Genomic DNA, 25480 nt, shown 5'->3' on the forward strand with positions numbered 1-25480 from the left:
ATACAGTAACCTGTGTTTGTACAGCCGGGCAGCATTAAAGTCACTGCATGGTCAATCCGATGTCTGCATTGGCCATGCAGCATTTACGGTGATATGGCCTCTGTAGAAGTCAGGACAGTCATACTTCTTGCGCTTTGCGGACCAGCACAGAGCTGTTAAGGAATGCTGTTGTGAAGGAGAAGTTGTCAAGGAAGTGAGTTTGTGTTTACACAGGACCTCCCCTGTATTAATCAATCCTTTGTCTGCATCCCAAATGGCACCCAACTTCCTTTAAAGTGCACTATTTTTTTACCAGAGCCCTATGGACCATAAGTAGTGCACTATAAAAGGGAATAAAGTACCATTTGAGATGCACACTTACACTAAGCTGTTACCCAATTACTGTTGTTGGGCAGACATCTTGGATTCTGGCCCTTACTGTACATGGCAGACAGAACAAAACACACAGATGTGAACACACACTGGGATTGATGGGAGATTTTATTGCATAAACAAATACAAAGACATGACGGAAAGGAGGAGAGAGGGATGGAGGAGATGAGGGACGGCAGAGGAAGGAGGGGGGAGGGAGTGGAGAAGTCTAGCAAAAATGAATTCCCTTTGCACCAAGAACGAACACAGCGTCATCATTACATGTACAAATAGAAAAATGCAACGAACATCAGTTTGTAAGACCTCTAGGTAGGGTAATCATGGCACTCAAATAGATGTGTCTATGGGTTGGCACGTACTGTTAAGTGCAATGTATTTACAGACAGTAGGCCTACATTAGGGTAGAATACAGTTTCAACACACACGTACAGTAGGTTACACACTATAATGATGGGAATATCCCTTTCATTAAGTCTTCCCACTCAGAAATAAAGGCATATGGGATGACTTTATTTGATTATCCATTTGAATGTGCTTCTTTCAATTACACATTTAACATAATATGGTGTATATGAAGCATTCTGTCAAATTACGTTTTCATCACAAATGGGATACGGATAGAAAACCACAGGATGATTCAGGATGATTCAGACAGCATGGGCCCCAGCCTGCTTCTAGGCTGCTCAGTTTAGGATCTGGAGTCAGTTCAGTATTGCATCTGGGACTGGATGCATACTGTATATAGCAACTCTACTGTGAGACATTAGAATTGATTTAGTTTGTGACTTTTAATTAAATCTGTGACAGATCCAAGTAGCCTTCGCTGCCAAGAGATACACAAACACCATGTTATTATTATATATTTTAGGGGAGTAATTGTGTGATTACTTAACACTCAAAAAGAAAATCAGAGTGCTTCTTTGGGACCATATTCAGTGCACTACTTAATAGTGAATAGGGTGCCATTTCGGAGTCACCCCAACAACATAACGCGGAAGGTCTCGATGGCTTTGAACCTGTGTTAGCCCTTTCTCTAGTCTGCTGGATGCTCTATTATGTCCTGAGGGGGGCCCGGGGTGAGGCTGTGTCTCCCCAGGGGAGAGAGCTCGGTCCTGGGCTTCATCCTAGACCATGGTGGCCTCCTGGCTCTGGCTGGCCTCTTCCATCTCTCCCTGAGGACATTCGTTACTGAAGAGGTAGTAGGGAGGGCTCTGCCGTACCTCGATGATCAACACACCCTCTGGCGACAAGGAGGCGAAGACCCTCAGAGGGTCCACGTCGGTTGGAATCCTAAGAGGGAGAGAAAGAGCATTTGAGAGACTTGTACATACAACTTTAAGCTTGAGGGTCTTGAAAAAGTTGGTAACTACAAAGACGGAGAGAACAGGTGTGGAAGGAAAGGAAAAACATGGTGTAAGCAACTGTGCTTGGAGGTTTTAAAAACTTTGCAACCTTTTCTGAATTACCTCAGCAGTACTGCAACTACTGTTTGGTGCTAACAAATGGATTTGATTGACATCTTGTCGATACCTATAACAGCCTCCAGTTATAAACATAGGATTTAACACAATCCGTAAGTAGAAACCTTGGCTCCAGATTAAATTAATGTTGAAAGCAATTTTTTTTTTTTTCTTTGGCCAACGCTCATTTTTCAGGTTTTCATTAAAATGTTCTGGCTGCCGTCACCATCGCAGCGCCGTGAGGAAGAAAAAAAGAAGAAGGAGAAAAAAGAGACATACTCGCTCCAGGTGCAGGATTGAGAAATGAGGGCTGATTCCAATTATTCAAAATGGCTGTCTGATGCAAAGTCTATTATCACCTGAAATTCCCATTTGCATACTTTTCTAATCAGCTCATCTCAACAGCCAGACAGACAGGTAACAGCCAATTTCCCTCTCCCTTTTCCCCCTTGGTTTTTGAACTAGTTTATGACTAAATTAGCATAAATGGCTTCCTCATAAATGCGTTTTGAGAGAGAGGGAAAGAGGGAGAGAGAAAGAGACATGGACAGAGTGACAGACAGAGAAAAATTGTTTAGAGAGAGAGTGAGATATCATTACCGCCTGTCAAAAATGTTTATGAGGATTCTGGAGGATTTTATTTTATTTTATTACGATCCCCATTAGCCGACGCCAATGGCGACAGCTAGGCTTATTGGGGTCCGACACATAATGGAAAATACATTATAGACAAAATACTTTAAAAATGTGCATACATTTAAAAACATTAACATCTAGTGTGCATGTGCATTTGCATCTGTCAGTTACACATGTCAGTACACACATGAGATGGAAGGCAGTTCAATGCACTCATGGCTCTGTATAATACTGGGGACTGTGAAAAGACCCCTGGTGGCATGTCTGGTGGGGTAAATGTGTGTGTGTCAGTGCTGTGTGTAAGATGACAATGCAAACAATTTGGAATTTCCAACACAAATGTTTCGTATAAAAAGAAGAAGTGATGCAGTCAGTCTTTCCTCAACTCTTAGCCAAGAGAGCGTGGAATGCATATTACTGATATTATCCCTCTGATTACAATGAAGAGCAAAACGTGCCACTCAGTTCTGGGCCAGCTGCAGTGTAACTAGGTTATTTGTAGTACTTGGCCATATGACTGGACAATAATCAAGATAAGATCAAACTAGAGCCTGCAGGAATTGCTTTGTTTAGTGTGGTGTCAAAAAAGCAGAGCATCTCTTATCATGGACAGACCTCTCCCCATCTTTACAAACATTGAATCCATATATTTTTGACAATGACAGTTTACAATCTAAGGTAAAACCAAGGAATTTAGTCTCCTCAACTTGCTCAACAGCCACACCATTCATTACCAGATTCAGCTGAGGTCTAGAACTTAGGGAATTATGTTCAGTACCAGTTTATTACAGGCTACCCATTCTAGGGTTGGAGTGATTTCACTAGCTGTGGTTGCTGACGTGTAGAGGGTTGAATCATCAGCATACATGGACACACAGGCTTTGTTTAATGCCCATGGCAGGTCATTGGTAAAAATAGAAAATAGTAGAGGGCCAAGAGAGAAGGATGGAGAGAGGAGGACTGGTATGATTGGACCAATATGAGATAAACAGACAGAGATTGCTTCTGAAATTGCACCCTATTCACGGCCCATAGGGCTCTGGTCAGAAGTAGAAAATAGGGTGCCATTTTGGACAAAACACTAATATGATTGGACCAATATGAGATAAACAAACAGAGATTTAAAGATTAGCTTGGTTGCTAGATAGGATATATCCTTGGAGTATATAGCCCAGACAGAAGCATATGGCTCTGGGTAAAGTTAGAGGTCTTGTGTTCTCTGCTATCAATTCCTATCAAAGGTCAGCATGGGATTAACCTTTGCTGAGTTTTATCTGGTCTAATCTGGTTTATGACACTGTAGTAGCACATGTTATATAATACTTCATAAGCATGATCTAAACATACATTCTCTTCCTTATTTTAAATACATTGATTGTACGAAACAGTAAAGATGCAGTATGCAGAAATCGCTCTGCTATTTCCTGGTTGCTAAAATTCTAATAGTGCGCCAAATTTCAGTTTACGTGAAAAAACAAGCAAATATAGCGTAGGAATCATTGTACCATCTAAATAGCTGTGAAATATATTTTCTATAGCCAAAAATATTGTATTTTAGCTGTTTAAAGCTGGTGTACAAAACTGAAAGTAAAACAAAACAAAACAAAACTTGAGAATGGGAAGCATAGAAATAGGTCACATAGAACATATATATACCGCTTCTTAGACTTGCTTTTAATGAGAATGATTTAATTGGGTTGCCCAAAAAGTTACATATTACAGCTTTTTAAGAACACCTGCTCTTTCCACAACATAGACTGACCAGGTGAATCCAGGTGAAAGCTATGATCCCTTATTGGATGTCACTTGATAAATCCACCTCAATCAGTTTAGATGATGTTGAGGAAACAGGTTAAAGAGGGATTTTAAGCCTTGAGACAATTGAGATATGGTGTATGTGTGCCATGGGCATGACAAACAATTTAAGTTCCTTTGAATGGAGTACGGTAGTAGGTGCCAGGCACACTGGTTCGAGTTAAGATCTGCAATATAGTTATATGAGAGAGAGAGAGAGAGAGAGAGAGAGAGAGAAAGAGAGAGAGAAAGAGAGAGAAAGAGAGAGAGAGAGAGAGAGAGAGAGAGACCCCAGACAGACGGGTCTCTGGTCTTTGTCAAGCAGCTTGGCCATATAAAGCCCTCTGTCCGTCGCTGGAGTTTCCATATGAGCTGCCAAGTGTTCCTATGCTTAAATAAACAACATCCTTACAAAAGAAACACATGAAAAAAAATCACATAAGAAAAAAACATGGTTTTCAGACACATGTGTGAACACACATATGTGACCCTTTAAGGAAGATAGGCGTATGTATGTTGCACGTCACTACTTCAGAGGAGAGGCATTTGAACATATCTAAAAATATATATTTTGGCCAGAAATGCCTACTGGAAAATGTCAACTTTCATGTGCCTTATTAACAAATTTGGATTCCATCTGTAAATCGAATAAAATTGTTACATTATGAGCCTAGTTGGTTTAGCCACGGAAAAAGTCAGGAACCTTCCCGCTAGCCATGATTGGCTGAGATAATGGATGGGCTGGACAGGCCGGGAGATGAGTTTGCATTGGTCTGCCATGTAGCTGGCTTCTGTCTATAACGTGAGCTGCTCAGTATGTGTTGATTATCCTTTCAAACACGGTTTTTTTGAAAGATATAACATTAGCCATCGAAAATTACAAAGGTTTTGCTACTTTTCTCAACAACATTGATGCCCTGAATTTAGCATCGACAGATCAGTTGGAAAGAGTTGTGATAGGCTACTTTCTGCACACGCCACGGTCAGTGTGAACCGGAGTGACTTGACACAACACTGGCCAAACAAGATGTAGCTACAAACAGAGTTAAATGGTTCCAGTCTGCCATAAAGTGTTCATCCATGTAAGAGTCTAGCTACATTTTCATATATTATAAGTTTCTAATTTAGTCAGAAAGTCATTTTCATTGCAAGTTAAAGCGTACTGTTCGCTAGCTAGTGAACGATAGCTTGCTGGCTCGCTAGTTAAAGTTACGTGTATGATCTGTGTAGTAATATTATTCGAATCAGAAAACTATATGCATTGCTTGTAATAGCCTAATGTTAGCTAGCTAGCTAACATTGAACATAGTTGGTTAGCTTTAGCAACATGTATATGTATACTACCACTATGACAATCAGTTTAATATGAGTTGAGATTATGTCAGTTCATTGTTTAGCTAAACAAAAATACTTTAGCTAAACAACAAGACCCATCAAGTCAGCCAGGTGTGTCGGGGTGGTTACAGCCATCTATTGTATTTCATGAACATGTGTACATGTCTAGACAATAGTGACCCATCCACTTAGCTAGATGTGGCTAGGGGGTGGTTATAGCATTTCTTTCACATGACCCATCAATTTAGACAAATGTGTCTGGGTAAGCGTCATCTAACAATTATCTGGACATTTTCTGTTTTTGATATCGCTACTACGCAAATATGCAAGTAATCATTTCACTCTACCATTTACACCTTCTGTATTCTGTATTTTATTTTATTTTATTTGAGTGTGTGTTTACCAGAGACGGTAATGTGAAGAACAACATGACCTGCACTAAAGTCAGATTAGGATATAGGCCAAGGACAATAAAATATATTTTTACCTGGAATCTTTCCTTATTGTAGGCTACTACTTTTACATTTTTTTGTCTTAAAAACTTTGGTTGTTTACTACACTACTCACTCTGTTGAGCACATGGCCTTACATGTGAATCTTTAAAGAGATGGGTTGGGGCTTAGGCTAAAGAGGGTGTGAAGGATGCTGAATGGGTGTAGACAAAGAAGAGCTCCAGTAGGTGTACCAAAAATACTTCAAGGGCCATTTTCTCAAAAGTGGGGTGACAAGTTTATCAACTTTCAAAGCAGAATTACTTTCCCATTGTTCCTCAACTGTAGCGTATGTACCATTTTCTATAGTCTCTACTTTTATCCAATGTAAAAAACACAATTTAAAATGTTGCTACATAGGACCGAATTCACGTGAAACAAATTAATAATTTGTTGTTGTTAAAATTTTCACGAGTCAGACACGTGGTTTTGGGACACGTGTGAAGTTTCACATACATTTTTCACGGTTTTCCATTGTGAAAAAAATGTTTCCCCACATGTGACATTCTTTTTCATATGTTTATTTTTCACCACTTCAGCTCCCATTCAGAGACTGACCTGGACTGACCCTGCTTACTGTAGCTTCAGAGGCAAAACAGCAGTGAGATGCAGGGTGCTATGTTGTTGAAATGAATGTGCCAAAACTTGCAACTGGAAAAAAGCCAGCGTAACATAACCAAAGATAGGGAGAATTGCAGGAAAGAGGGTTTATTTAATCGTGTTATCGTTTAAATCCTTTGTACCGCATTTGGGCTTTTTAGATGTGGTCACCCTAAATCCCAGATGGAAACATTGCTACTGCAACATGTTAACACCATCTTTTCACATGTGAGGAGAATAACATGATTTCAACCCCACATGTGAATCTGCATACCCGATTTTCACATAAATTGGATGTGGGAACTGTTTTTTTTAAAGGGCAGAGCCTCGTAGACTCAGACCTAGAGTCCAGCCTCCATTTCATTATCATAACCCCTCTACAGTCTCTCTACCATTTTACACACAACTGACAATTGCCTGTCCTAGTCTGAGGAAGCCAGAGAGCAAGGGTAAAGATTGGCACATCAAGGGTAAAGAGAAACCACAGACATACTCATGTGTGGAAACTTGGAAATGAATGAAGACCCCATAATAAATCATCCCAGGCTTCAAGGCTCCAATTCACAGTCCCCTGTTTTCAGGGAGCCAAATGCAGCAAGTCTCTCTGACAAAGTCAAATCACTCAGCCCGGCTTATTACGTGACACACCCGACTGCATAATAGTATCTGTCCGGCTGGGGATTTTATTCACCTCTGGCTACATTGCTTTTTATCTCTCCCATTGATTCTTTATGGCTGCCCAAAACTGTCCAATATGCTTTTTTGGGGGGAGAGGCAGTGAAACAGGGCTTGCGGGAAGAGAGAGACAGGAGGTAAAGTGACAATGACAATCCACCCACAGCCCTGAATAACAAACCAAATAGCTAGCACAGAGAGAGACCTTCACAGAAAAACATATAGGAATTACATTCCAGAGAGAGACACAGAGAGACATTGAGTATTTGTTTCTTGAATAGCCAGCCTGGTCTCAAAGACGAATCATACAATCCACCCACAGCCCCGAATAACAAACCAAATAGCTAGCATAGAGACCTTCACAGAAAAACACATAGGAATTACACTGCTCAAAAAAATAAAGGGAACACTTAAACAACACAATGTAACTCCAAGTTAATCACACTTCTGTGAAATCAAACTGTCCACTTAGGAAGCAACACTGATTGACAATACATTTCACATGCTGTTGTGCAAATGGAATAGACAACAGGTGGAAATTATAGGCAATAAGCAAGACACCCCCAATAAAGGAGTGGTTCAGCAGGTGGTGACCACAGACCACTTCTCAGTTCCTATGCTTCCTGGCTGATGTTTTGGTCACTTTTGAATGCTGGCGGTGCTTTCACTCTAGTGGTAGCATGAGACGGAGTCTACAACCCACACAAGTGGCTCAGGTAGTGCAGCTCATCCCGGATGGCACATCAATGCGAGCTGTGGCAAGAAGGTTTGCTGTGTCTGTCAGCGTAGTGTCCAGAGCATGGAGGCGCTACCAGGAGACAGGCCAGTACATCAGGAGATGTGGAGGAGGCCGTAGGAGGGCAACAACCCATCAGCAGGACCGCTACCTCCGCCTTTGTGCAAGGAGGAGCAGGAGGAGCTCTGCCAGAGCCCTGCAAAATGATCTCCAGCAGGCCACAAATGTGCATGTGTCTGCTCAAACGGTCAGAAACAGACTCCATGAGGGTGGTATGAGGGCCCGACGTCCACAGGTGGGGGTTGTGCTTACAGCCAAACACCGTGCAGGACGTTTGGCATTTGCCAGAGAACACCAAGATTGGCAAATTTGCCACTGGCGCCCTGTGCTCTTCACAGATGAAAGCAGGTTCACACTGAGCATGTGACAGACGTGACAGAGTCTGGAGACGCCGTGGAGAACGTTCTGCTGCCTGCAACATCCTCCAGCATGACCGGTTTGGCGGTGGGTCAGTCATGGTGTGGGGTGGCATTTCTTTGGGGGGCCGCACAGCCCTCCATGTGCTCGCCAGAGGTAGCCTGACTGCCATTAGGTACCGAGATGAGATCCTCAGACCCCTTGTGAGACCATATGCTGGTGCGGTTGGCCCTGGGTTCCTCCTAATGCAAGACAATGCTAGACCTCATGTGGCTGGAGTGTGTCAGCAGTTCCTGCAAGAGGAAGGCATTGATGCTATGGGCTGGCCCGCCCGTTCCCCAGACCTGAATCCAATTGAGCACATCTGGGACATCATGTCTCGCTCAATCCACCAATGCCACGTTGCACCACAGACTGTCCAGGAGTTGGCGGATGCTTTAGTCCAGGTCTGGGAGGAAATCCCTCAGGAGACCATCCGCCACTTCATCAGGAGCATGCCCAGGCGTTGTAGGGAGGTCATACAGGCACGTGGAGGCCACACACACTACTGAGCCTCATTTTGACTTGTTTTAAGGACATTACATCAAAGTTGGATCAGCCTGTAGTGTGGTTTTCCACTTTAATTTTGAGTGTGACTCCAAATCCAGACCTCCATGGGTTGATAAATTGAATTTCCATTGATTATTTTTGTGTGATTTTGTTGTCAGCACATTCAGCTATGTAAAGAAAAAAGTAGTTAATAAGATTATTTCTTTCATTCAGATCTAGGATGTGTTGTTTAAGTGTTCCCTTTTTTTGAGCAGTGTATATTCCAGAGAGAGATACACAGAGAGGCATTGAGTATTGTTTTTTAGAATAGTGTCGTAGCATTTGCTGTCATTAAATTTGTAGACTGTTATATTATCAAATCAATTCTCGTTGTGTAATTATTCTGTGATTAAACGAATCATGGAATGATAATTAACTAGGAAGTCGGGGCACCTATGGAAAATGTTGTTTATAGAGTTACAATTTCCCGAATATAACTCTTCAGATAATTTATTATCTTATCGATTACAGTCTTCTATTAATGTATTATTACCTCATCAGTCTCACTCCTGAATGTGGCAAACCCTGGGATATCTGCACGAATCCTAGCATCATAAATCATGAATCAGTGATATACAAATTGGCTTAATTATTTATTTACTAAATAACTAATCAATCACAGAATTACATAAACACACACACAGTAGGTCAGTTACTAACATGACACAAAGAAAAGTCCCTAGTGGACAAAACCGATATGACAGCTTGGTAGACAAAGGAAAGGGGTGGGGACAGCTCAAGAGCGGGAAATTCAGAGTTGATAACTACCCTCATGGAAATGCTAATACTTTGAACATGAACAGCCGCTCATTCGAAAAGAAATTGCAATTTACATATTTATGAGTGTATGCCTTTGTTGTCCCTCTCTGTGATTGCTGGTCCGTCTGCTGGATAATAGTTCATCAGAGAGTCTCTGGTTGCATTCCCCCAGAGATCAAAGTCTTTCGTAGTTGTAGCTTGTTATAATGGATACGTCAGAGTACCATTCGGTCGTTCGACCAGTTGCGTTTACCAGACTAAAGTACTTAAACAGCTGCAGCCTAAATATTTATTCTTTAGTTTGTAGATTTCTTTGCCATTTCAACGTGGGAATGATCTCCACGTTCTCTGGTCTTGTCCTTTGGTAGAGTTGCCAACCACTTCAACATGAGGCGACAGCTTCCATGTTTTTTGGTCTAATGTACATTTTGGCACGGGTGGCTTTATACAGGAGTAGAAAAGGGGGCATTCCATGACGCCGTGTAATGTCTGTGCTCACGGGGGCGTGGCCACTGACTGATCATAAGTTACTATGAAAAACAATTCTCATTTAGAAGACTAAGATCACATTGTTATCTTTAGCAAAAGTATCCTTATGCTTAATAATTTATTTTATACAACATCAGATGCAAACCCCATAATTGAGAAGTGTATACAAACAAAGAAGCAGTACTGTGTGTCTCCTGTCCTTCATGAGGTCACCAAATGAAACAAACTCGACATGACTGTTCCTTAAGTGTCCATGGACCACCCAAACTACTTGGAATACAGAAATACTGTTCAATTATTCAACTTTTTGACGTCCAAGTGTCTGTGTTCCACAGTCACATTCCAATCTCGATACTACAGAGCCCAGAAGCAGAGTATTTTACGACCGCCATAAAGTGGCCCCCTCCACCTCTGCGGGAGAGAGAGGGCGCTGTAGAGCGGACCGACTGTAACTTGATCCTTCAGATCTTCGCAGGAGCGTTATGACAATAGCCATCCTGGTCTCAAAGACTAGACGTAACATAGTAAATAAAAATCTGGGACACTCAAATGAGTATGATATGTTATGTTTGGTATGGTTAAATAAGACAGAAGGTTACTTAATAAGGCAACAACTAAAGTAGGGTGGTTGGGCGGGGTGGATGGGTAGGTGTATAACACGAATGTCTAGAAACCCAAATAATGCATGTTTGAATCTCATCACGGACAACTTTAGCATTTTAGATAATTTGCTACTTTGCAACTACTTAGAATATTAGCAAAATCCTCCCCTAACCTTTTAACCTAACTCCTAGCCCTTAACCTTAACCCTAACCTTAACCCTAACGCCTAGCCTAGCTACTGTTAGCCACCTAGCTAACGTTAACTTTAGCCACCCAGCTAACGTTAGGCACAACAAATTGGAATTCATAACATATCATACATATTGCAAATTTGTAACATATTGTATAGGTTGCAATTCATAACACATCATACGAATTGTAATTCGTAACATATCTTATGAATTATAATTCGTAACATATCATACGAAACTAATGATGGACACCAACAAACGAATGATACAATTCCAAACGTAACATATCATACTCATTTAAAACCTGTTGGGGCTACAGGTTAGCAATGAACCCCGAGACGGGATTGCTAACAAGGCTGGAAATTCAAAACATCAAAAATCTAATCATTTCAATTTCTCAAACAATCAACTATTTTACACCATTTAAAAGATAAACATCTCCTTATTCCAACCACATTGTTCGATTTTCAAAGAGGCTTTACGGCAAAAGCATAAAGTTAGATTATGTTAGGACATAGCCACAAAAGTACAAACATCCATTTTCAATTCAAGGTCAGGCGTCACCAAAAGCAGAAACCAGCTAAAATTATGCACTAACCTTTGGCAATCTCCATCAGATGACACTCCTAGGACATTATGTTATACAATACATGCATTTTTTGTTCCATCAAGTTCATATTTATATCCAAAAACAGCATTTTACAGTAGCGGTGAAATTCAGATTTTTTTCTTCTCTGAAATGCTTCCGGTGAACAACGTTACAATTTACAAAATTACTATTCGAAAACATTGGTAAATGATAATATTGTCATTCAAATAATTATATTTTAACATTTCGTAAATGCTACTGTATTGCCAGATTTCAAAATAACTTTACTGGGAAATCACAAGTTGCAATAAACCGGGTGCTGTGCTAAGAACAATAGGCTAGGCTATATAGGTTAGCATCATCTTGTAACCATCTAATATCAATAATACTATCGTCAATAATCCCTTACCTTTGATTATCTTCATCCATTGGCACTTCCAGGAATCCCAGGTCCACTACAAATGTGGTTTCTTTTGACAAAGTTCATAATTGATGTCCAAATAACTCCAAGTTGTTCCATGTTGTTAGCGCTTCGGTGGCTACTCAAAAGTAGCGCGGGCGGGGGGGGGGGGGGGGGGGTGGGAAGTCACGGCGAAAAGTTAAAAAAAGTTACAAAAATAATCTATTTACGTTCGTTCAAACATGTCAAACGTTGTTTAGCATCAATCTTTGGAGCCATTTTTAACGTGAAACATCAGTAATGTTTCAACCCGACCGCTCCTGTGTCTAGAAAAACGTTTTTGAAAATTGTCTCGCATCACATGATTGAGCAGGTGCAGACAATAATGGAAGTGACGACATCCCAGGGAGGTCAACTTCCCTTCCTTGTCATCCGGTCTCTGTTGATCATAGACGCTTCAAACAACTTTATAAAGATCGCTGACATCTAGTGGAAGCCGTAGGAGTTGCGAAATGAATCCTTTCTCACTGTGGTATCTATTAAACAATGATTTAAAAAAATAGTACAGCCACAAAATTATTTTTTTCTCTCAGGTTTTCTCAGGTTTTTGCCTGCCATATGAGTTTTGTTATACTTACAGACACCATTCAAACAGTTTTAGAAAGTTCAGAGTGTTTTCTATCCAAATCTGGTAATACTATGCATATCCTAGCTTCTGAGTTGGTGTAGGTGGCAGTTAAAAATGGGCACATATCTTTTTCAAAATTCTCAATACTGCCCCCTAGCCCCAACAGGTTAAGTATCCCGGATTTTCGTTTACTATGTTACGTCTACCCCAGGTTGGAATAACATAAGTAGTTAACCTTGTTGATGCACAGAAGAGTCAGAGAAAAATCCCAAATAGTTAATAATTTATCCACACTCCTCTCTCTAAGATCCTATGCTAGAAAGACCACAATAAGTTAATTAAGAAATAAAGGCACAAGAAGCTGTGTTATATCATGAACATAGTCACAGCTAAAAATTGTTGTAAGGGTGGCAGGTAACCTAGTGGTTAACATGTTGGGCCAGAAACCAAAATGTTGCTGGTTTGAATACCTGAGCTGACTAGGTGAAAAATTGTTTAATCCTATAAAACAACACATTTCACTGCACCTATCTGGTGCCTATCCGGTGAATGTGGGAGGGGGTGCTCCGACGCACAGCAGAATTTTATATTCTGCAAGGAATAACAAGCTCTAGGGCTCGATTTAATCCATAGATCTGAAGATCCGCAGTATAGCGCAAAATAAATTCAAAGGCAATGTTATCCTTGTTTGCGAAGATTGCATTCATGGTAAATGCTGCATATGTCGGCTCAATCGGAAATTACCTTGGAATTTCATTCGCGGATCTTCAGCGCTACAGATTGACTCAAGCCCCTTGTCTTTTTCACTAATAACAACAGATTAGATTAGTTAGGCAGTACAGGAATGTCTCCTCTCTCTCTCCACTGGGGGTAGCCTACTGTACTCTACAGCCAGAGGATTTCTGTATTGAGGACAGTTATTTATATACCCACTATTCTATCTCTCAGTCTGTCTCTTGCTTTGGGTTTCGCTTAGCTGGAGCACGATGTGTGTGAATGTGTCTGTGTGTGTGTGTGTCTTAGTGTGTGTGTGTGTGTGTGTGTGTGTGTGTGTGTGTGTGTGTGTGTGTGTGTGTGTGTGTGTGTGTGTGTGTGTGTGTGTGCCTGTGTGATCTGAGGGATTACAATTACAAGACTTGGTGATATGAAGAGAGAGAGTAGTGCTGGTGCCAGTGCAGACTAGCTGCCTACTAATTAGCCAAGAGTAAATTAATAACATTGAAGTGACGCCACCTCCACCGTGCCTGTAAGACAGTGCTGTATCCCAAATGGCACAATATTCCCTACTTTTGACCAGGGCACATAGGGGTCTGGTCAAAAGTAGTGCAGTATGTAAGGAAAGGGTGCCATTTGATAGGTAGCCAGTGCTCCCATACTTGTGATTAGCACCACTGTTTGATGTTCCATAGTCCTAATTAACAGGGGCATGGCCGTATGGAAACTTCTGTGCCCTAGCTGCCTTGGGTTACTGGGCCACTTAGCTGGCATTTTGATATGAGATCATTTGACAGTAGATGTTTGAAATGTCTGATGGATTGCCTGTGGGGAGACAGTAACTAATTCTGAGGCAGCAACTGTTTATCAGTTGTTGCTGAATTGGTGATAATTTTTGATATTGGTATTTGGTATTTATTAGGATCCCTACAAAAGCAGCAGTTACTCTTCCTGGGATCCACATGAAACATGACATAATACATAGTACAGAACATTATTAGTCAAGGACTGAACTACATACATTTAAAACGTCACACATAGCCTACATCTCAGTTCATACACACAATATCTAGGTCTAATACATAATACAGTGCAAATTACCATACAAGATATATAAAATGGCTGTGTCTATTCACAGTCCCCAATTGTGCAGTAAGGTGTTCCTTTAGCCATTTTTTTTATTTGGTTATATTGGACCGTATCAAAATAGATGTTTGAAATGTCGGATAGATTCCCTGTGGGGAGGCTAAAGGTTGTTGTTTTGCTCATCGAGGAACGAGTGACAACTTTGAAATGGGATCATATGATGTGTTTGAAATGTTTGATTACCTGTGAGATATGGACGCTAGGCAAAGTAATCCTAAGGGAGTATGTGTTTATTGGCTGTTGTTGCTGTTGTTATCATTGTTGCATGTGGCTATGGATACTTACTGTATCTTCTTTGTGAAATTCTTTGTCACTATACCTCCTTCCTTTTGCTTCTCTTCATGTTTCCCTGTGGAAAAAACAACATGAAATCCAATGAGCAGAGTTCAATAACCCTAACCAATAATACATTGTCAAATGGTGTAACCTCTGTTGCTTGGTCATTATCAGGTCAAGGAGGAAGATAAGACCCTGAACATATCTCTGTTACTAGACACAGAAAACAGACCAATACACTAAACATTACTTCATATATATAGTGTGGAAGTCGGAAGTTTACATACACTCAGGTTGGAGTCATGAAAACTTGTTTTCAACCGCTCCACAAATTTCATGTTAACAAACTATAGTTTTGGCAAGTCGGTTAGGACATCTACTTTGTGCATGACACAGGTCTTTTTCCAACAATTGTTTACAGACAGTTTATTTCACTGTATCTCAATTCCAGTGGGTCAGAAGTTTACATACACTATGTTGACTGTGCCTTTAAACAGCTTGGAAAATTCCAGAAAATTATGTCATGGCTTTAGAAGCGTCTGATAGGCTAATTGACATCATTTGAGTCAATTGGAGGTGTACCTGTGGATGTATTTCAAAGCATACCTTCAAACACAGTGCCTCTTTGCTTGACATCATGGGAAAATCAAAAGATATCACCCAAGACCAAGAAAAATTGTAGACCTCCACAAGTCTGGTTCATCCTTTGGAGCAATTTCCAAACACCTGAAGGTACCACGTTCATCTGTACAAACAATAGTACGCAGGTCTAAACACCATGGGACCACGCAGCTGTCATACCGTTCAGGAAGGAGACACGTTCTGTCTCCTAGAAGCCACTGCTCCAAAACCACCATAAAAAAGCCAGACTACGGTTTGCAACTGCACATGGGGGACAAAGATCGTACTTTTTGATAGAAATGTCCTCTGGTCTGATGAAACAAAAATAGAACTGTTTGGCCATAATGACCATCGTTATGTTTGGAGAAAAAAGGGGGAGGCTTGCAAGCCAAAGAACACCATCCCAACCGTGAAGCACGGGGGTGGCAGCATCACGTTGTGGGGGTGCTTTGCTGCAGGAGCGACTGGTGCACTTCACAAAATAGATGGCATCATGAGGAAGCAAAATTGTGTGGATATATTGAAGCAACATCTCAAGACATCAGTCAGGAAGTTAACCTCTTGGGGCTAGGTGGGACGCTAGCGTGCCACCCGTGGTGCACTCCATCAACAGCAGGTGCATTTCAAGAGCGGCAAATTTGAATCCAAATAAATGTCAAAATTCAAATTTTTCAAAAATACAACTATGTTACACCATTTGAAAGATAAACATCTCCTTAATCTAACCACGTTTTACGATTTCAAAAAGGTTTTACGGCGAAAGCATAAATTTAGAGTATGTTAGGACAGTACATTTACAAGAGTTGTGTGTAATGTTTTGTCAAGTCAAAGACAGGGTCACCAAAACCATAAAACCAGCTAAAATGATGCACTAACCTTTTACAATCTCCATCAGATGACACTCCTAGGACATTATGTTAGACAATGCATGCATTTTTAGTTCTATCAAGTTCATATTTATATACAAAAACAGCGTTTTACTATGGCATTGATGTTGAGGAAATCGTTTCCCTCCAATAACCGGCAGTCAAGTCAGCGTCAGAAATTAAATAATTAAAATTAGAAAACATTGGTAAAATATTATATTGTCATTTAAAGAATTATAGATTTACATCTCTTGAACGCAATCAACTTGCCAGATTTAAAAATAACCTTACTGGGAAATCACACTTTGCAATAATCTGAGCACTGCGCCCAGAAAAATACGCGTTGCGATACAGACTAGACGTCATGTTGGGGAGATCTAAAATCGAAAATACTATGTAAATAATCCATTACCTTTGATTCTCTTCATCAGATGTCACTTCCAGGTATCACAGGTCCATAACGAATGTAGTTTTGTTCAAAAAAGCTCATCATTTATGTCCAAAAATCTCCGTCTCGTTAGCACATGATGTAAGCCAGCCGGACTTCTCGTCATGAACGAGGGGAAAAAATATATTTCCGTTCGTTCAAACATGTCAAACGTTGTATAGCATAAATCATTAGGGCCTTTTTTAACCAGAACATGAATAATATTCAAGGTGGACGAATGCATACTCTTTTATAACGTATTGGAACGAGGGTACCCAACATGAACTAGCGCGCCAGGTGTCTAATGGGACATCACCGTTCCATGGCTCTTGTTCGGTCAGATCTCCCTCCAGAAGACTCAAAACACTTTGTAAAGGCTGGTGACATCTAGTGGAAGCAATAGGAAGTGCCAAAATATTCCTAAACCCCTGTGTTTTTCAATGGGATAGGTTTAAAGTCAATACAACACATCAGGTATCCACTTCCTGTCAGAAAATGTCTCAGGGTTTTGCCTGCCAAATGAGTTCTGTTATACTCACAGACACCATTCAAACAGTTTTGGAAACTTTAGAGTGTTTTCTATCCATATATAATAAGTATATGCATATTCTAGTTACTGGGTAGGATTAGTAACCAGATTAAATCGGGTACATTTTTTTTATCCAGACGTGCAAATGCTGCCCCCTAGACCCAACAGGTTAAAGCTTGGTCGCAAATGGGTCTTCCAAATGAACAATGACCCCACGCATACTTCCAAAGTTGTGGCAAAATGGCTCAAGGACAACAAAGTCAAGGTATTGGAGTGGCCATCACAAAGCCCTGACCTCAATCCTATAAAAGATTTGTGGGCAGAACTGAAAAAGCTTGTGCGAGCAAGGAGGCCTACAAACCTGATTCAGTTACACCTGCTCTGTCAGGAGGAATGGGACAAAATTCACCCAACTTATTGTGGGAAGCTTGTGGAAGGCTACCCGAAATGTTTGACCCAAGTGAAACAATTTAAAGGCAATGCTACCAAATGCTAATTGAGTGTATGTAAACTTCTGACCCACTGGGAATATGATGAAATAAATAAAAGCTGAAATAAATCATTCTCTCTACTATTATTCTGACATTTCACATTCTTAAAATAAAGTGGTGATCCTAACTGACCTAAGACAGGGATTTTTTTATTTGGATTAAATGTCAGGAATTGTGAAAAACTTAGTTTATTTGGCTAAGGTGTATGTAAACTTCCGACTTCAACTGTGTATACAGTGCCTTTGGAAAGTAACATAAATACCTTATTTACATAAGTATTCAGACCCTTTGCTATGAGACTCGAAATTGAGCTCAGGTGCATCCTGTTTCCACTGATCATCCTTGAGATGTTTCTACAACTTGATTGGAGTCCACCTGTGGTAAATTTAATTGATTGGACATGATTTGGATAGGCACACACCTGTCTATATAAGGTCCCACAGTTGACAGTGCATGTTAGAGCAAAAACCAAGCCATGAGGTTGAAGTAATTCTCCATAGCGTGCCGAGACAGGATTGTGTCCAGGTACAGATCTGGTGAACGGTACAACAAAAAAATTCTGCAGCATTGAAGGTCCCAAAAAACACGGTGGCATCCATCATTCTTAAATGGAAGAAGTTTGTAACCAGCAAGACTCTTCCTAGATCTGGCCGCCCAGCTAAACTGAGCAATCGGGGGAGAAGGGCCTTGGTCTGTGAGGTGACCAAAAACCCAATGGTCACTCTGACAAAGCACTAGAGTTCCTCTGTGGAGATGGAAGAACCTTCCAGAAGGACAACCATCTCTGCAGCAATCCACCAATCAGGCCTTTATGGTAGAGTGGCCAGACGGAAGCCACTCCTCAGTAAAAGGCACGTGCCAACCCGCTTGGAGTTTGCCAAAAGTCACCCAAAGACTCTCAGACCAGTGAAAAACAAGATTCTCTGGTCTGATGAAACCAAGATTGACAAGCTTCAAGTCTGGAGGAAACCTACCACCATTCCTACGGCGAAGCATATTGGTGGCAGCATCATGCTGTGGGGATGTTTTTCAGTGGCTGGGACTCAGAGATTAGTCAGGAACGAGGTAAAGATGAACAGAGCAAAGAACAGAGAGATCCTTAATGAAAACCTGCTCCAGAGCGCTCAGGACCTCAGACTGGGGCGAAGGTTCACCTTCCAACAGGACAATGACCCTGTAAGCACACAGCCAAGAGACAATGCAGGAGTGGCTTCGGGACACGGCTCTGAATGTCCTTGAGTGGCCCAACCAGAGCCCAGAGTTGAACCCAATCAAACATCTCTGGAAAGACCTGAAAATATCTGTGCAGCAACCCATCAAACTTGTAAACTTCCGACTTCAACTGTATATTTTTCTGAACCTGTTTTGCGTTGGCATTATGGAGTATTGTGTGTAGATTGATTAGGAAAAAAACTATTAAATACATTTTAGAATAAGGCTGTGACGTAAGAAAATTTGGAAAAAGTCAAGGCACTGTATATACAGCTGAAGTCGGAAGTTTACATACACCTTAGCCAAATACATTTAAAATCAGTTTTTCACAATTCCTGACATTTAATCCTAACTGGCTTAGGTCAGTTAGGATCACCACTTTATTTTAAGAATGTGAAATGTCAGAATAATAGTAGAGAATTATTTATTTCAGCTTTTATTTATTTCATCACATTCCCAGTGTGTCAGAAGTTCACATACACTCAATTAGTATTTGGTAGCATTACCTTTAAATTGTTTAACTTGGGTCACATGTTTCGGGTAGCCTTCCACAAGCTTCCCACAATAAGTTGGGTGAATTTGTTGAAGTTGGGTGAAGTTGTTGAAATCCAAAACCTTGCAATAATTGGCAAAAATATTTCTCAAATATTTTTCTGAAGATATTTATAGCAGTGTCATTATCTAATTCCCAGGATTGTGGACTGATGTAAACACAGAGTATATACATAGTCTTGTCCCTGGTGTAAGGGTGGGTCATATATTCACAGGAATGATGACGAAAGACATCATTCCATCTCCTCCCATCTTAACCCTGCTTCTTCTCAAAGTATGACCTCACCAACCCAAACACATATATTCCTGACAAACAGAGAGAGTGACATAAAGAGAGATCTGGAAATCCCCAGAATGAAGGCATCATCTTAATAAAGTTCTGTTTATGACTTCTGTCTGTGCAGCTGCTCTACATGCTAAATGTCAGTGTAGCAGCCGCTGCCCTCCACCCCTCTGCCCCTCTGCTCGGTCCCGCCCCCAGCTATGTGCAACGCTATACCCCTGCAGTGTGAGCTCTGGTCTGGAGAGAATAAAAACACAACCACAGGCTTTCTCTCAGTCTCCCAGAACCTCTCACCCTCCCTCAGTCCCTTGTGGTACAGATGTCACATTCCAAACTGCCCTGGTAACACACTCAGACCTTAATTGCAAATATACAGTAGGCTACACCCATTAATTAAACATAGTTTTTAATGCAGCCTCAAGGACACACTGCTTTGGATAGCTTAGAGACTATGATGAGACAAAACCCTGTTCAGCCAATGTTAGGTTAACTTTTGCTTTGTACAAACTGTGACATGAGAGAAAGCCCGGAGAGGCCACGTCAACACCGGCTTGAACATGCTTGTGACACCCCCACACAGGCAGACTTTTAGAACGAGATCACTGAGGCAGGCAGGCAGAGCCACGGAGATAGGCAGCTAGCTGACTAAATGACCCAACTGGCATACCAACGTGTTTATATAAAGCTTGTATAGGGCCTAGTATCTTCTCTCTGTAGCCTACACTAACCTATACTTCCGTCAGACCTTGCCTAGGTGCTGGTTATCCCTGGCATTCTTCAGTTGTTCCCTAAATATTTAGTCTACTCTCTAAAGAAGCCATGGAGAGCTTGAAATATTGTTTACGCTTATTTGTCTATACAATCTGGACCTGGTTATACATAACAAACTCAAAGATTATATGGATGCCCTGGACAGGAGGTTAATATAGCCCTTAAAATGATTTGGTTCAACAATCAGAGCAGTTCTGTTCTGTAAATCAGTTCAGGGCATGGTAACACAACAAACTCAAAGATTACTGGTATATGAATTGGCTAAATACTGAAGGGATGTAGTTAGCCATCAATGGCCAGAAATTGAATAATACTTCCAGAACCTAGCTGTTTCATGTTTTTGGTTCCTAGAATCAGGGCATGGTAGTACAACAAGCTATTGATTTAATAAATACTGAAGGGTCTAGTCAGCTATCACCAGGCAGAATAATAGTTCCAGAACATTCTCTCTCCAGTGTTAAACACTAACAGTAGTGTGTTGCTTATCTTCTTGTGGACAGATACTGTTGTCATGGGCCTTCCTCACTTAAATCTATATCTGGCGTATTGGTGAGTGATTCTGAAGGAATCTAAACAGGTGCCGAGGCTTGATGAACTGGTCTAGCAATCTGCAAGTCATGGGTCCTACTGCCCATACTGTAGGGCAGGATATCATAACATCCCTTGATATGAGCTGATATGAGCTGGCTATGTGAATAATTTATGTAAATATTTAAAATATGAATATAACTATTTTGTCAATAATGTCTATTGTGTTACTTTATCTATTGTGGTACTTTACCCAGCTAGAACACAACATTCTGATAACCATATGTTTATAACAGTTGGTGAAAGCGTGGTTTTCCTATGGTAATTTTGCATACAACCTTCCCACAACTTTCTAGGAATGGTGCAGGATAATTGCTTGGCTTTGGAACATTCTTAGCACATTTAAGGAACTTGACAAAAAAAAATTATTTTCTTGGTACTGTATTTCAATACTTTAACAGAACGTTTCATAAAACTTCAAACATGGTTACATTGTATTTACATGTGGGTAATGTTCTCGGAATGTTTTCCAACTGGTTTGACATTGGGAATGTTCTCAAATAGTTCAGAGAACGTTAATGAAACAACATTCTTCTGTGTGAATTTCAGTACTTAAGCATAACGTTTCCTACAGGTTTCCTCATGGTTCCATTTAAAGTCATGTTCTCAAATTGTTCCGAGAACGTTAAGAAACAATGTTCTTCTGTGGGAATTTCAGAAATTTAAAAACATACATTAAGTTCTCAGAATGTGAAGAAAATGTTCCATCAAAACCAGAAGAAAATGTTGGTAGCGTTCAGAGAACGTTTAAAAAAATATTATTTAAAAACCTATACATTCTGTTCAGTGTCAACAAAACTCATCAACAAAACTGTCTCCTCTATCTTGTTAAGTGTGCTCAGGTGTGTTGGCTGCACCCACTAATTAGCCACACCTGATCTTAATGAGTGCTTGTTTTCTTTGAAATGGAGTCTGTTTGAATAGACAAAAAAATAACAGCTTTGTATGCATAAAAAAACATGGCATGCTAGCTCTATCCTGGTGGCACAGTGGACTAACTCCGTTGTGCGGTCCAAACACTTAAAAACACACACTAATTAAGTGGACACTTCAGATGACGTATCATGACGTCTGACAAGTATACACTTGCAGGGCAAGGGGCGAGGGAGGAAGGAATGATTTTTAAATTGACCACCCTTGGCCGGAAATTCGTCACTCATTCACCCTGCGATGATTGTGTTTTCAGCCACCGGTAGCTTATAGGTGCTTTATATGCGCTACAGTCAATTATGAGTGCATGTCTACTTATTAAATATATAGTTATTAATATACACCTACTGTATGATAGCTAGCACATTAATTAGCTAACTATCGTTAGCCTGCCTAGCTGGAACTTCTGAAGAAGGAAAATGTTTTATTTCTACAATTTCCAAAAGATAACCAAAGAAAAACATATTAACTTTTTGTGAGAAGTGTTTGTGCATTAGTAGCACAATTTCTAAAATATTTTCATTCGTTTTTACTTACACGTGTATGTTGACTTCTCCATTTATGTATTTTTTTATTATTTTTTTTGCAGACTTTTCTTAGCGGATGTACAATCGTCGCAAATTTAATTATGGGGAGTTTCAGGGCCGGAGTGAACATACTTGTACACTCGCGAAGCCGACTAAAAACAAGGGCAACCCAAGGATAGAGAACAGAAGATTATAGGTACTGATGTCACAATAAAAAAGAAATGTATTTGCATTAATTTCCATGTGTCCTATCTCTGCTTGGAGTTCACAAAGGTTTACACAAAATAAGCTAGCAGTGTTATTGAGTAGATTTTTTTACAAAGTCATTCAAAAACCTCCAAATAACCTATAATTTCTGTTCTCAGAGCGTTAATAAAACCTCCCAGGAAAACTTTCAAGGAACCAGAGTAAAACGTTCTCAGAACCTCAGAACCCTAGAACCTCAGAACCCTAGAACAAATGTTAACTTGGTCAGGGAAGTATGGCTTCTTTCCCACAACCAATGTGAAACCAAAAACACGTTTCCACAATTTCCAAGGAACTAAATGTGCTAGCTGGGTACAACTTAAAACGAAAATAACATTGTTAGTGTTTCTTATTTATCCTCCAAGCAATTCTGGTGGTATTAGTTGGGTTAGTTTGGATTTATAAAGGCGATATTAGTAACTTTTGTTATTTAAGATTCGAAGATTTCCTCACCTGACACTTCTACAAACCCATCTTTGGTTTTGACATTAAGTTCCTCTGGGTTAAAGCTGTGGACGTTCACACACACTTTCCAGGGCTCTCCGGGTGTCTGGGTCGGAGAGCTGCGGGGGGACTCGCTGTATCTCGTGCAATACACCGGCGTCTGCCCAGTCGATGCGCGCGTTGGCTGAAACCCAGTGTGCAGAGTGCCAGTAAACGGTGCGGAAAGCCGCGTGCTGAGCCGGCTAGGCCGAGCCCAGCCGGGCCAGTCCATTGACAAGTCTTCGGGGAAAGGGGACATCCCAAAGTCATCGTCCATAAATCGGGAGGCGAGAGACGGACTCTCTCTGAACGGATCTCGTGGGACCCTCTGCCTACTTCCAAGAGTGTAGAAGTCTCCTTCTGCCATGTTTACCGGTCGTTGTCCCGAAGAAGAAAAGTACTATTTTTTTTTTACCCTTTCCAAGTTTACTCTCCCCAAGCTGACACCTCTACGAATTCTATAAATATTGAGTAGTCTATAAGAGAGAAAAAGTTTTTAATTTGATAATTTCCTGTGTTGGGCTCATGACAGTTACGGATTGGATCACCAAAAATAACGGTTTCAAACCAAGGACATTGATTTATAACTACCCCTCCAGTTAGTATCTTAGAAGTGTAATATCCTCTATGAGTTGAACTGACATTATACCGATTGGTCAACCGTTTTATATGGCTACCTTCTCCCTGGCGGTGAATGTGCACAGTAGTGCCGCTGGGCGCAACCGGTCGCGACGCAACAGTTGACCACAGAAGACCCTCCCTCTCCGTCCAAGTTTAGCCATTAGCTGGTGTGTTACTAGTCCAACAGATTCTTGAAATGATCGCTCCCCGGTGACTCATCTTTTTAATAGAAAATAACGCATGGCTACAAGCGTGCCTGAGGGGGAGAGGCGAAGGGAGGGAAAGGGGGAGAGGCGAAGGGAGGGAAAGGGGGAGACGCGGAGGAGAGCAAGGGGAGAACACGCTGATGTCACTATATGGATAAAACTAATTGCTAATGAGTCAAATTCGTCAGTATGCAAATTACATGTATTTGCGGTATCTTTGTATCTGGCCCAACAGTAAAGTAGCAGTAAGCAACTACTATCGTCCTACATTATAGTTCAGCTTTTTTTTGTATAGGTATTGAAACAAATAAGATGGCAAGTCAACCCTGTAGGCTATGATTGAAATACAGTTTTATTTAGGATTTTACATGGATTTTACAGACTTACAAGATAGAGGAAGGGGAGGCATAAGGGTTTATTTAAGGATTCAAAGGAAGGACAATACAATTTCAGCTGACACATTACAACAAGTGAAGCTCACACTGACACCAGCGGGAAAACGCATCCTGGCTCTCAGTCTTGCATTATTGTTCTTTCACATGGAAAATTAAAGAATGAATGCACATTATTTAACACTAAAATCAGAGAGCTTACAGATGAGTTGACAACAATGAGGCAAAGTATTTACAGTAGGAGAGAAACCATACCGTAACAGTGCATCATTTTGCATTGATCATTTGATTGACTATTCCACAAATTCTGAATGAATTTTGCCACATCCCGCATATAAGGAATCTATACAGTGCAGATGCATATTTACACCACAGTAATAATTCATATTAATTTGTACAGTGTACATACTGTACATCATGGAATGGTATATCAGGGCCAAAAGGGAGAGTGGTTCACCTCAAAGTAGTGCTCAGCAAATCGTTTTTTTTTTTTAGGTCGGTTCAGTTTTTGAAAAATAATAATGTTTTTGTTTTTGTACAATAAATGCATTATGTGGGTTCAATGCTGCAACACAGAATAAAACAATTGATGGTAGTGACTGCCCATTACTATTCTTTATTGGGCTCTAGCCATCATTTATTCACATTACTTTACTTAACTAAAATATTTTGCTTGTATAAATTACATATTTGTTTTTAGTACACTTTTAGAAAAAAAAGGTGCTATCTAGAACCTTAAAGGGTTGTTTGGCTGTCCCCATAGGAGAACCCTTTGAAGAACCCTTTTTGGTTCCAGGTAGAACTCTTTTGGGTTCCATGTAGAACCCTTTGCACAGA

General features: G+C 40.6%; 1 protein-coding gene across 1 annotated transcript; it reads right to left on the minus strand.

Moving 5' to 3' along the window:
- Nucleotides 1–462: 462 nt before the first annotated feature.
- LOC106584909 (heat shock protein beta-8) lies at nt 463–24232 on the minus strand. Its single transcript, XM_014170575.2, has 3 exons — nt 23395–24232; nt 14908–14971; nt 463–1662 (listed from the first exon to the last, which is right to left on the minus strand). Exons 1-3 carry the CDS (start codon nt 23789–23791, stop codon nt 1497–1499), a joined length of 627 nt encoding a protein of 208 aa, XP_014026050.1. The 5' UTR covers nt 23792–24232; the 3' UTR covers nt 463–1496.
- Nucleotides 24233–25480: the final 1248 nt, after the last annotated feature.

This window comes from Salmo salar, chromosome 24 (genome assembly GCF_965601325.2).
Source record: "Salmo salar chromosome 24, fSalSal1, whole genome shotgun sequence".
NCBI lineage: Eukaryota > Metazoa > Chordata > Actinopteri > Salmoniformes > Salmonidae > Salmo > Salmo salar.